Source organism: Agelaius phoeniceus, chromosome 18 (assembly GCF_051311805.1).
Source record: "Agelaius phoeniceus isolate bAgePho1 chromosome 18, bAgePho1.hap1, whole genome shotgun sequence".
Classification (NCBI taxonomy): domain Eukaryota; kingdom Metazoa; phylum Chordata; class Aves; order Passeriformes; family Icteridae; genus Agelaius; species Agelaius phoeniceus.
Window position 1 is genome coordinate 11,894,304 of NC_135282.1, and position 12,513 is coordinate 11,906,816.

Here is a 12,513-nt window from a genome sequence, read left to right on the forward strand (position 1 = left end):
CATTCAACATTCCCTTTACCTCCAAGAACTCCAGCTACACATCCAACATCCCTTTACCTCCAAGGCTTCCTGCTACACATCCAACATCCCTTTACCTCCAAGGCTTCCTGCTACACATTCAACATTCCCTTACCTCCAAAAATTCCAGCCTACACATTCAACATTCCCCTACCTCCAAGAATTCCAGCTACACATCCAACATCCCTTTACCTCCAAGGCTTTGAGCTACACATCCAACATTCCCTTACCTCCAAGAACTCCAGCTCACATTCAACATTCCCTTACCTCCAAGAACTCCAGCTACACGTTCAACATTCCCTTACCTCCAAGGCTTCCAGCTGCACATCCAACATCCCTTTACCTCCAAGGCTTTGAGCTACACATTCAATATTCCCTTTACCTCCAAGGCTTTGAGCTACACATCCAACATTCCCTTACCTCCAAGAATTCCAGCCACACATCCAACATCCCTTTACCTCCAAGAATTCCAGCTACACATCCAACATCCCTTTACCTCCAAGGCTTTGAGCTACACATCCAACATTCCCTTACCTCCAAGAACTCCAGCTCACATTCAACATTCCCTTACCTCCAAGAACTCCAGCTACACATCCAACATTCCCTTACCTCCAAGAACTCCAGCTACACATCCAACATCCCTTTACCTCCAAGAATTCCAGCTACACATCCAACATCCCTTTACCTCCAAGGCTTCCAGCTACACATTCAACATTCCCTTACCTCCAAAAATTCCAGCCTACACATTCAACATTCCCCTACCTCCAAGAATTCCAGTTACACATCCAACATCCCTTTACCTCCAAGGCTTTGAGCTACACATTCAACATTCCCCTACCTCCAAGAATTCCAGCTACACATCCAACATCCCTTTACCTCCAAGAATTCCAGCTACACATCCAACATCCCTTTACCTCCAAGAATTCCAGCTACACATCCAACATCCCTTTACCTCCAAGAACTCCAGCTCACATTCAACATTCCCTTACCTCCAAGAACTCCAGCTACACATCCAACATTCCCTTACCTCCAAGGCTTTGAGCCACACATTCAACATTCCCTTGCCTCCAAGAATTCCAGCTCACATTCAACATTCCCTTACTTCCAAGAATTCCAGCCACACATTCAACATTCCCTTGCCTCCAAGAATTCCAACTACACATCCAACATTTCCTTACCTCCAAGGCTTCCAGCTGCACATCCAACATCCCTTTACCTCCAAGAATTCCAGCTACACATCCAACATTCCCTTACCTGCAAGAATTCCAGCTACACATCCAACATCCCTTTACCTCCAAGGCTTCCTGCTACACATTCAACATTCCCTTACCTCCAAGAATTCCAGCTACACATTCAACATTCCCTTACCTCCAAGAATTCCAGCCACACATTCAACATTCCCTTACCTCCAAGAACTCCAGCTCACATCCAACATTCCCTTACCTCCAAGAACTCCAGCTCACATCCAACATTCCCTTACCTCCAAGGCTTCCATGGCCAGTTCTGGTGGGTTGTGGTAGTGAATCTTCTTAGGGTAGCGAGCAGCCTCCTCGTGCAGGTAGTGCCCTGCCTGTTTGTAGTGCAGCAGGTACACCACAGGAGGCTGCTTCTGTTTCTCAGCTATCTTGCCCAGCATGTAGTGGATGAGCCACTCCTCCTCGTCGCCGTCGCCCTCGCAGCGCGCCGCCGAGGTGAAGCACAGCTTGGCTGTCTCCAGCATGCTGTCCCTGCGCTCCTCCATCTGCACAGGGCACAACAAAGCTCACTGCAGCTCCCCTGGCCAAGCCCAAAAACACCCTGCTGCCCGTGCAAAAGCGTGTGAGCGTGGTACAGCTTCTCAACATTTTCAACATAAGTGATGTAGAAGTAGCAAATACATCCCAAGTGGTGAAACGCACCCAAACCGCCCAAAAATGGGTTTGTGGAGAGGCTTTTGTTCACTCCAGTGACTGCTGGCACAACTAACCAGAACAAACAGTAACACAGAAAAAACATTCATATTTATATTTATAGAAATATATAGAGGAGTCTCCTCAAGCCAGGTCTTATGAGGTCTTGGAGATCTGTATCACACCCAAGATAGCTCAGCTACCTGGGATGGCTGAGGTAACAACCTAATATTCATGTCTACAGAAATTCCACCACTTTTTCAAAGTGGTAAAATTTTTTTTTGGTAATTTTTTAGTGTTTTTTTATTATTATCTTAACTCTTCAAAGAAAAAAATTATTTGCTTTGTTCTGCAACTGAAGTCTGCTAAAGTCACTATGGACCACTCTCATTTGTGAAGAAAAGTATTTCATCTTGCTTGCAATGTATCTAATTTTGAGATGAATATTCTCCCCACCCCACCCTGTCAAAAAAAAAAAAAATTAAAACCAGCAGCATAAATTAAAGCTAAATTCCAATAAATTCATGTAAAAAAAAAGTAGGTCAAAAGATGCATTAATGTAATTTTCTCTCTTTGAAAATGAAGTTTATAAATTTAAGCTGTGTGGCTATAACCAAGAACTAAAACATAACCTTTCCTTTTCTAAACATTCTGTAAGAAGAAGAGAATAATAAGGTTTTTATGTATGAGAAATACATTCCTAAAGAGATATATCTGTGGAAGTGAGATGAAATTGTTTCAATTTATCTTTTATTATAATAGAGCTTTTCTTACTAAATTATGCATTTTTAATATATTCACTTGAAAAAAAATGAAGATTTAAGTAGTCCTAAATAAACATTCTCATTTAATCCTCAACTTCAGATGGCTGCCCTGTATTGCTCCTTTTATCTGATACTGTGAAGTAATTCCAGCACTATCCCTGAAATTCTTCAACAAATCCCTCATTGCCAAGGGGCTGCAAGACCATAAGACCAAACTTCTGATAGGGCAAAGACATAAAATGTGATAATTTCATTTTCTGAGGAGTTCATTTCAGAGCTGTTGGATGCAATAACCCTCCAGAAGAAAACTCTGTTGTTGACTGGCATTTCAAACCTACTCTTTAATAAACGATTTGTTCCCTTTAAACACAGGCTGACATCAGCTTTGTTCTCAGGCAAGAAGTGCCTGTGGAAGTGCAGTGTTAGTGCAGTGCTGAGGCAGCTCAGATGGACACTCACCACCTCCTGCAAATCTCCCAGAAGCAAAGGCTGCTCCCAGCACTGATCTCTGCAGCTCAAACACTGAAAGTTTTACAAATTACAGCAGAGAAGCAGCACTTCCTTTTTTTCATTGTGCTTCCAGCTGCAGACTAGGTAACATTTGGAAGTCAGAATAGCTAAATCAGAAATGGAGTTCACTGGTCCAAAAAGACAAAACATTTTCCCAAGCAACTCTTATCAGTGTCAGAGTGTATTTATAATTGTTCATTTTTGTTTAGCAATAAACTTCTTAATAATGTTTCTGACCTCCCTTATGCAGAAAGAGATAATGAATTCATAACAATGTTTTCAATGGAAATTCTACCAATCTTTTCACTTTGATCTTTTGTTTAGGTAAATGGCCCAAAACCACAGAAAAGGGGAGAATTCTTTAGATGTAAGAGATGACATGTGGATACAGATATCAGAGTAATTTCTGATCTCTTCACTATTTCAATATGTATGCATTTCACCTTTTCCTGGAAACATTGTGTGACATTTACAGAAAGGAAAGGTAAATATAATTCCCCTTTCCAGAAGGTTACAATAATTTTGTGTCACCTTCAAAAGATAATTCAAAGATTAGGCTCAAACTGATTTTACACAGGAAAAAGAAAGGAAAAAACCCACCTCCAAATGCTTCTTGACCATATTACATGAATATTGGAGTTTCCAACATTACTAAGTAACCAGATAGACTCATATGTAGAATACAGCATATAAATACTTAATTTAAAAATTTCCTATGTTAGAAAACTGTCCCAGATTTCTAACAAGGCAAGGTGTGTATTCTATTTGCCATCTGTTAGAGGTATGGCAGTTGTCTTTTGTTCATTGGGCAGTTTCCTTTATCTCTTCCATACCCAATCCTCCCTCAGGGGAGACAACTGCTGATAACAGCTACTGAGTGTCACTGCATGGCTGATAAGAACTACAGCATCCCACTGGGAGATGTGAGCCCAGAGGGAGGAGCCAAGCATTCCTACCTGGATATAATCTGGAGATTCTGGAACACCAGCACGGCTTCTGCACTGGATTGCCCAGAGGAACAGCAGCTGCCTCTTGCCCTGGATCTTCAGAGGCAGAGACTGCACCTTTCTCCAGGATCCCTGCTCCAGCAGAACCAGCCCTGACACTGCAGGAGGGCTGAGCCACAATTCCAATGGTTCTGCTGCCAACAGCCTGACCCACAGGGTGTCAGGTTGGGTTCTGACTCTGGCACTGTTGTTTTGGTTTACTCCATTGTTATTCCTGCTCCCATATTTTTGCCTGAGAGCCCCTTAATTTCAAATTTATAACAATTCAGAGGGAGAGGGTTTTCATTTTTCCATTTCAGGGGAGGCTCCTGCTTTCCTTAGTGGACACCTGTCTTTTCAAACCGAGACAAAAACCTAATTTTAAGTATTTAAAATTTTATACTCTCTGTGTTAGATCCCACCTGCTTGACTACTTCAGGGGGAAGCTCCGTTTTCCACTGCTTGAGCTGCCGGGACGCGAAGGAGTGCAGGGCATAGGAGATGGTGCCGTACTCAATCCACAGGGACAGGTTGGAGCTGTCGATCTCCAGGGCCCGTTTGAAGCAGTTCAGCACAGGGGTGGAGTGCTTCCAGATGGGGCCATCACTCTTCAGCTCGTTGGAGTTCAGCTTGTCCTGAATGCGGCTCGCTCGAGCCAGAGCCATCCCAGCCCAGGAGTCAAACCTGTGCAGGCAGGAACACAACCCATGGTTGGAAAAGGTGAAAGTTTGACAAGAAAGTTTCACAGATATGTGTGCTTGGCAGAGAGCTCTGAATGTAAAACCTGAGAATGGAATAGAGATGGAAGCAAGTTTTGATATAGAAGAACAACAGATGTCTAAATTGAGAATTGCTGAGCCAGTCATTACTGGACAACTAAGAAAGCAAAGGTTAAGTTGAGTTGGAAGGGGGTTTTAGGACTAGAGCAAAGGATATGTTGACCACAAACAAAAAAGTGTTTTTACCAAGCAGAAATAGGTCTTAGGAAAAGCAGAAAGATACCACAGGCAAACAAACATGCCAATGTGGCAAGTAGAAAAAAGGTCTAAGAACTTTCCACTGCAAGAAAACTGAAAAACAACTTTAAGCTTAAACTGTAACATACTAACTCAGGTGATTGGAAGTAATGACCATCATATGGTAAATATAGCAGTTATGATAGGCTATAGGTAATAGTAAAGGTATTGTATATGATGCTGATTGGTTGTTATGTATTAAGACACTCAGCAAAGAGGAATATACAGTGCATTGTAACCAGAACTAAAGGGGCTTCAGGCTTGCCTAGAGCTGTAGCTGGCAGCTCTGTCACCCATGACCCAAGACTGCTGTAAAACAACTTCTTTACAATGAACAGCATTTCCAAGAGCTGCCTGGAGTCCCACATCTCTCATCTCAGGCTCTTAAACCCATGAACAAACTCCCCCCTGAACATTTCACTGCACATAGACAAGATTTGTCTTCTTGTATCTACAACTTTTTCCTCTTTCTATCACACAAAACAGATTTCTGCACTTCCTCCTCTCCTCAGAGCAGAACACAAGCTGTACAGCCTAAATCATATTGATTTTCCTTAAGTGGTTTCCTAACAAAGCACTGCCCCCAGTAACTGTCACACATGGAAAACAGATTAAAAACCCAGGTTTATTTGCCTTGCAAAGCCAGTATATCCATATTTCTAATGGCAGCACTCCCACTGTTTTTTTCTCAGTAACCATGAAGCACTGTCAAAATGTTGTCACCCTGCAGGCCAGCAGACATTGTGACACCTTGTGCTGTTGGACTCAACTGTGAATAATCATCATCATTTCCCAGCATAAAAATCATAAAGCCAAAATTGCATCCAAGTAGGAAAATCCTGATGAACTACAACTGTAATTTCTGCCTGAAGGACTGTTGAGGGTCCTGCCCTGTGTTTGCTAACAACACAGTCTGAAGGGTGGTTTCCAACCTCACTTGAACACCAGGGTTCCTCTGCTCTGGGCTTTTTCAATTTTACCATGATTTTAACACCAAGGCAACCACCATAATGTTCTCAGTTTTTTGCCTGCAATTTCTTCTGATTCCAACTGAAAACCCATTTCTAGGTCAAGTGACCTCAACAGTCAGATTCCTGAGGGGAATGGAGCAGGAACTGTAGTACAGACAAGTACCAACTACTTTGACTGGGGTAAAAATACTATGTTACACATAAGGCATCTTCTGAGTGCAAAAAAATGCCACATATTAAAGTAAAAATGCATTCCATTCATTTATTTTTGATTTTAAGTTTTAGAACATCAAAACTGCAGAAAAATGGGTAGGGGGTGATAATGGTAATTTCTTCATCTGCCTTTAAACAGAAGTTTTAGCCATTTGCTAGTCACAAGTCCCAGACTAGAAGATGCAATAACATTAAACTACAGCTATTTCCTCTGAAGATTTCACATCTAAAATTGCTCTGTGCCTTCACCTTCCCTTTTGTCTCTGTTACGTGACTGGATTTAGAAACAATTTTCTTGTCTCAAATCTATCAAATTAGGGTTTTTGTCACTGACCCTGATCTATCAACTTCAAGGAGAATGAAAATGATAACACCTAATATGCAAACTCTATATTTAATCAGTAAATTTAAAGGTTACTTGGTTTAATTTAGAAGACTGATATACAGAACATGCTTTATTTTTAAGATGAGAGAGCTTAATCTTGATGGTATTTCAGTGAGTTGTAAATTATCAAGAAACAAGGTGGTTTTGTTTAAATATCACTTAAATATTTTATTTGTATTCTCTGTGTGATTCTCTAGCACCAAAATCAACACTTTTAGGAAGAGGTCAGCCTAAGCAATTAATGCACTAAAGGATGCCATTTGAGCTATAGTTACCTATCAAATGATATTTTTCACTCCTTATCATGCATGAACATGCCAAAGCAAAGAACAAAAGGTACAAACAGTTCATTCTTCACAGTTATTACTTATTTCAATTTAGCTTCCCCCCTCCTCCTTTCTTTTTTTGGTTTTAATTTCAAAGCAATCAAATATTTCACCCTATGTTTTGGGTTTTGTTTTCTCTGTTGGGCTGTTTTAGAGATGCCCTTAAATTATACAATGGACATGTGATAATGGATTGCAGTGGGGCTTTTGGCTGTTTGGGATTTTTTTTCATTCCTGAAACCAATTGTCTGCTTTTCAGTGCTGAAAGAAGTGAGAAGAATGAAGGACATGCAGCAGGATTCCAAAATACTGACCTGTTTGGACAAATACAAATGTCGTGCATGTAAAATTTAATGGCCTTGGACTGTTCTTTGTTCTTGAAATGATAATCTGCCAGGAGATAATAGAGCTCAGTCACCACTGGTGGGGAATAGTCTGCACCCTCAGGGAGAGATGGAGCCTGAAAATCAGAAAGGCAAAGGTTCATAAAAATGAGCATTTGCTTCTTCCCTGTAGAGGAAGCAACCTTTCCATTACATAATGTGAAGGTTTTGAATAGGAAGACCTTGAAAGCATTTCACAGATAGAGCACTTACAAACACTAATGAACATCTCATCCTGACAATATTTTACCATTCAAAGACTAATGCAATTACCCAAGGAAACCCAACATCATGGAATAAATCATCCCACTACTAATCCCACTAATAATAAATCATCCCACTAATAATAAATCATCCCACTAATAATCTCAAAGTCAACATAAAAACAGCAACACCAATTTTTACTCCCTACAGTTTAATTTTTTTTAAAAAACAATGAACTGTACCTTGCTGGATGTTCCTTCAATATAGGCAGATACAGTCTCCAGGCTCAGCATAGGCTTGTCAGTTCGAGGAACAATTGTGGCAGTTTTCTTCAGAAGGTTGGCCAAATCAGCAGACACAGTACTGGTTTTGTAACTATCAAATTCTGGAAGAGTTTTAGGCTTAAAATACTCAAACATGAACAAAGCATCTTCCCATGTCAGATCAACCTGAAGAGGGAGGTAGATGAGAGGGGAAAAAATATTTCAAATTCTAAAATTCAAGTCTACTAATGATGGTTTTCTATAGACTTTCTAGTTCAGGGGAGTGTACACATTACTCTAGCAGGAACCAAACTAAACCTCCCAAGAACAGAGCTAAAGGTGCTGTTAATTTATGCTGCTCACAAATACAATATACTGCTCACTGATTTAACAGACAAAGATATTGCTGTAACTTAGCATAGGTCACTAAAGTCAAAATAAAGTAAAAATAAATCCATTCTACTTGCTTAGAAAAATTGTTTATAAGCAAGGATCTCTTGTAAAAATTCTGAGTGACACTGAGATCATGGGTAATATGGAGAACAACTCTGCCCCTTCCATTGCAGAGCCAAGGAAGAAGAGGTAATGAAAAGGGAACCAGACAAAATTCTGAGCCCCTCTTTGAACTCCCTACAGAAAATTACTTCCAGAATTTACTCCTCATTTTCTCTTCACTTTTCTTTCTTGAAAGCAGTAAAAATACTCAAAATAATTGACAGTTCTCTTCTGCTAGACTGAGTTTTTTCTCCTTTTAGTGCTTTACCCTAATAACTTTACCTTTAAATTTTGCTCTGGATTGAAATGCAAGAAAGTTGCAGAGGGTAATCTCCTTATACTTCCCTTTTTCTTATTTATCCCCTTTCTCTCATTATCTTCACTCTCTAAGATGTACATATAACACACAAAATTGCCAAATACTCAATGAACAGTAATGTAAGAGTATTTGTGTATTTTAAAAGGTTTGCTCAACAGAGCCAGACAATCATTTTGCTTGTATGAAAATGGTTTTGATTGATAATTCTATGATCATTTGCATTTGGTGAGTGCAAAATAGGCTGGGGTTTTTGAACAAAACCAGGGATGTTTCTCAAGGCAGGACATTGCATTGCTGCCCTGTATTTTTCTCTTCCTCCTTTAATATTACAACCCTCTTCCAGAGGCACTCTGTAGTTGCCCTTCTCCCCAATTCAACTGAATTTCACATTTCTCATAAACAGCTATCAGGTATTTACCATTAGAGATGTCAAAATAAGTGATAACATAATGTACTTGCAAACTTTTAACTGGGACATTTTTCACTTTCATAAACTGCAAGGCTGGCCGCTAAAACTTTCTTCTCTCAAGCTGACTTTTCCTCTCTAAATTTTCCTCAACCTTGAACTTCTTCTCAGCTGAAAATACGAAAGTGATAGCTTAATAAAATCAATTTCTCAATACTTTCAGGATGGCAGAATACTATGGATAAGACTAGCATTTAAAATATTCAATTTGTTATATTTATTATTTTAAAAAATATTAAAATTTTTATTTTATTCTCTACAATGTGTAAAATAAATAAGATTTACAAGGAAATAAAAGTAATCTTTCTCAAAAATACATCAAAGTGCATAATAAAATAAGAATGCATCTTTCATCAGTTCAGGATATTCCACTGACATTGGATAAGACATAACTTACCTGCTGTACTGAATGTTCTTCTAGGTACCTTGCTTTGCTTTTTTTGCTAGGGAAACCATATAAACAATAAAAACATTGTTCCAAGGCTGTTTCCAGCTCTTCTTTGTATGGATGAGTATCTTCAGAAGTGGAAGCTGCAAGTTCTTTCTGTAGTACCTGAACCTACAAAGCAAGCACCAAGGACAAGGTCACCTGCACATCACAGTGAGCTGCCAGCTGGCTGAAGGCAGGTGATGAAAACAACTTCAAGGGATTTTAAGGGATTTTTAATGGATTTTCCCCCAATAACAATAAATTTCCCCAATATTACTCATGTATTTCTGTAAACTGGTCTCACACAAGTCATTCCAATGGCACTGCAGCAGCATTGAAGTGCTTTTATTTTTTTTTCCTGTATTAATCCACAGGCACTTATCTTTAATCAATGAGGTTAAATATCAGCTTCATGTTTCAGATTTAAAATCATTGAAAGTTCTCCCCTACACACCAAGCTCACAGTGAGCTGCCCAGCTGGATGAAGGCAGGTGAAGAAAACAACTTCAAGGGATTTTAAGGGATTTTCAATGGATTTTTCCCCAATAACAATAAATTTCCCCAATATTACTCATGTATTTCTGTAAACTGGTCTCACACAAGTCATTCCAATGGCACTGCAGCAGCATTGAAGTGCTTTTATTTTTTTTTCCTGTATTAATCCACAGACACTTATCTTTAATCAATGAGGTTAAATATCAGCTTCATGTTTCAGAGTGAAAATCATTCAAAGTTCTCCCCTACACACCAAGCTGCTTCTGTGAATATAACTGTGAACTACAGTTCATCAATGCTGTGAATAAGGAAAAGGTACAGAAGAATTTCTGTCCTAACTCACAACCAGCAATTTCCTCTGCATGAAAAAAGCAGGATGGAGAGGACTTGGCAGCAAAAGAAGAGAGAGAGTTAATGAAAATCTGGCTAAAGGGACTCTAGAATTGAACAGTATGAACAGTATTACACAGATGGCTGCACACCAAGGAAAGTGGCTGGATTGATCCCAAATTACTAAACACTGTAGCAAGTTGCTATCTTTACCTTCAACACCACAAGAGAAAGCACCCATCAGTAGAATATTTTGGAAGATGCTGATAGTTTAAGACATTCATTATAAAAACTGCAGCTGAATGCCAAAAGAAGAAAGGTAACTCTTTGAAAAGTCTCACTAAGCTTTCATAAAAAACAAACCCAAAAGGAATATATTCCAAGAAGACATTTCAAGGTCAATAGAAATATGTTCACCAAGAATAACCTGTGTAGGGGTATTCTGGATATTTATTTCATAACCAAGTCAAGACCTACACAACCACTGAGGTTTAAGATTCAATTTCAATGCGTTCCACTACAGAATTTCAATTTTAAAAAGAAATGTTTATTTGTGACCATTTTTCATTTTCAACATCTAGGACTTCAAACTCATTTATGCATGATCCTACACAAAGCTTTCTGTCAATACAAACACTGCATGACAAGGCAAAAATCTAACTTTCTACATGTAAGGAGCTCGTTTATAAGAGCTGGAATTAAATAGAAGATGCTGATTCTCTTCTGATTAAAATATCTGTGCTAAGATCAAGGTACTCTTTATTAAGAGCCAAACCCCTGAAAAAGAAAAGCAAAGACAATTCTTAGAAAGCATTTCAATGACATCTGGAGTCACAGCAGACTCATTCATACTGAGTCCCAGCAGACACCTTGCTGGCACCTTATTGCCAGCACTTTCCCTGTATGAATTTGTGATCAACATTTGAAATTTACAGAAAGGGTAGCTAAATAAGCTGAAGAAAAACAGTGAGCATCAGAGGATATTGTAACAAAAGCCTTATATTCCTACTGCTACAAACAAAAGCACATCTAACAGCAGTAACAGAATTGTCACTTGAACAGCATTCAGAATCTCCTTTGTTACTATTCAACTTTCAAGTTCTTGGCAGAAATCCAGAATTGTTCCTAATAATTCAGACTATTGCTAAAGGCCTTAATTAATATTAACACCTTCTCTTGCACAGCACATTCATCCCCAAGCAATATAAGGACCTTGAGCAGACATTTCACCTACAGAAGGTGACCACTTAACACAAATCTATGAAACACACAGTTCACATTCTTGAAGCTGCCTTTCTCCTCAAATAATTCATCCCATTTTATCTTTGTCTTTCCCTATCCTTCCAACACCCTCTTGTCTCTGAAAACTCTGAAAACTGAATTCTTGTGTTTAATAATACTATAATATATTTTAGTTTAAGAAGCTGGCAATTCTGTCAGTGAAAATGGAACATTTTGTTTGAAGTAGCTGATGATATTTGCAAAGATCTCACTGCAAATACATTGCCAGATCTCGTGCTACCATTTCATTACTTCATAAATAACAAAGTCATCTGCACTTTGCCCAGGTTGCCAGCCCATACTCTGTCACTCCCCAGGCTGTGGGTACAGCACATTTTTCACGCACAATTCAGACTCATCACTTCAGGGCACGACAGCCTGGGAACAGCCCATCCATTTCCATGAAGCACAGGGTCTGAGCTAACAAACCCTCTGGAGTCCCTGCAGGGCCAGCTCTGGAGCATCAGCATTATGCTCCTGCCACCAGGGAGGCTGGGGAGAGCAGGACACAGAGATGATCTGATAGTTCCAGCCTGAATCAGCCTCAGTTCAAACCCTGCTCATTCACTGCTGACTCCTGCAGCAGCCCTCAGGCTCTCTGGGCCGTCCTTCCCAGCTGTGTAAATTACTGTCCTGGACATGCCACTGCTCAAATGCACAGGGAGATGGGGTTTGGCACTGAGCTGTGCCTAATAAGCTCCAGGGAGTGCTGAGAAGGGAAATTAGGAGATTCCTGAGTAGCTCTATGCAGAACTAATCATGATTTTCT

General features: G+C 39.7%; 1 protein-coding gene across 3 annotated transcripts in view; it reads right to left on the reverse strand.

The window, feature by feature from the left end:
• Window positions 1-12,513, reverse strand: part of CABIN1 (calcineurin binding protein 1) — a 121,537-nt gene that overhangs the window by 90,317 nt on the left and 18,707 nt on the right. For all 3 annotated transcript variants that reach the window (XM_077187722.1, XM_077187723.1, XM_054645692.2), the window contains exons 21-25: window positions 9,606-9,767; window positions 7,908-8,114; window positions 7,393-7,538; window positions 4,590-4,851; window positions 1,499-1,759 (exon numbers count right to left, since the gene is read on the reverse strand). In XM_077187722.1, the coding sequence (XP_077043837.1) occupies window positions 1,499-1,759; window positions 4,590-4,851; window positions 7,393-7,538; window positions 7,908-8,114; window positions 9,606-9,767 (1,038 nt within the window). The remainder of the gene's footprint in view (window positions 1-1,498; window positions 1,760-4,589; window positions 4,852-7,392; window positions 7,539-7,907; window positions 8,115-9,605; window positions 9,768-12,513) is intronic.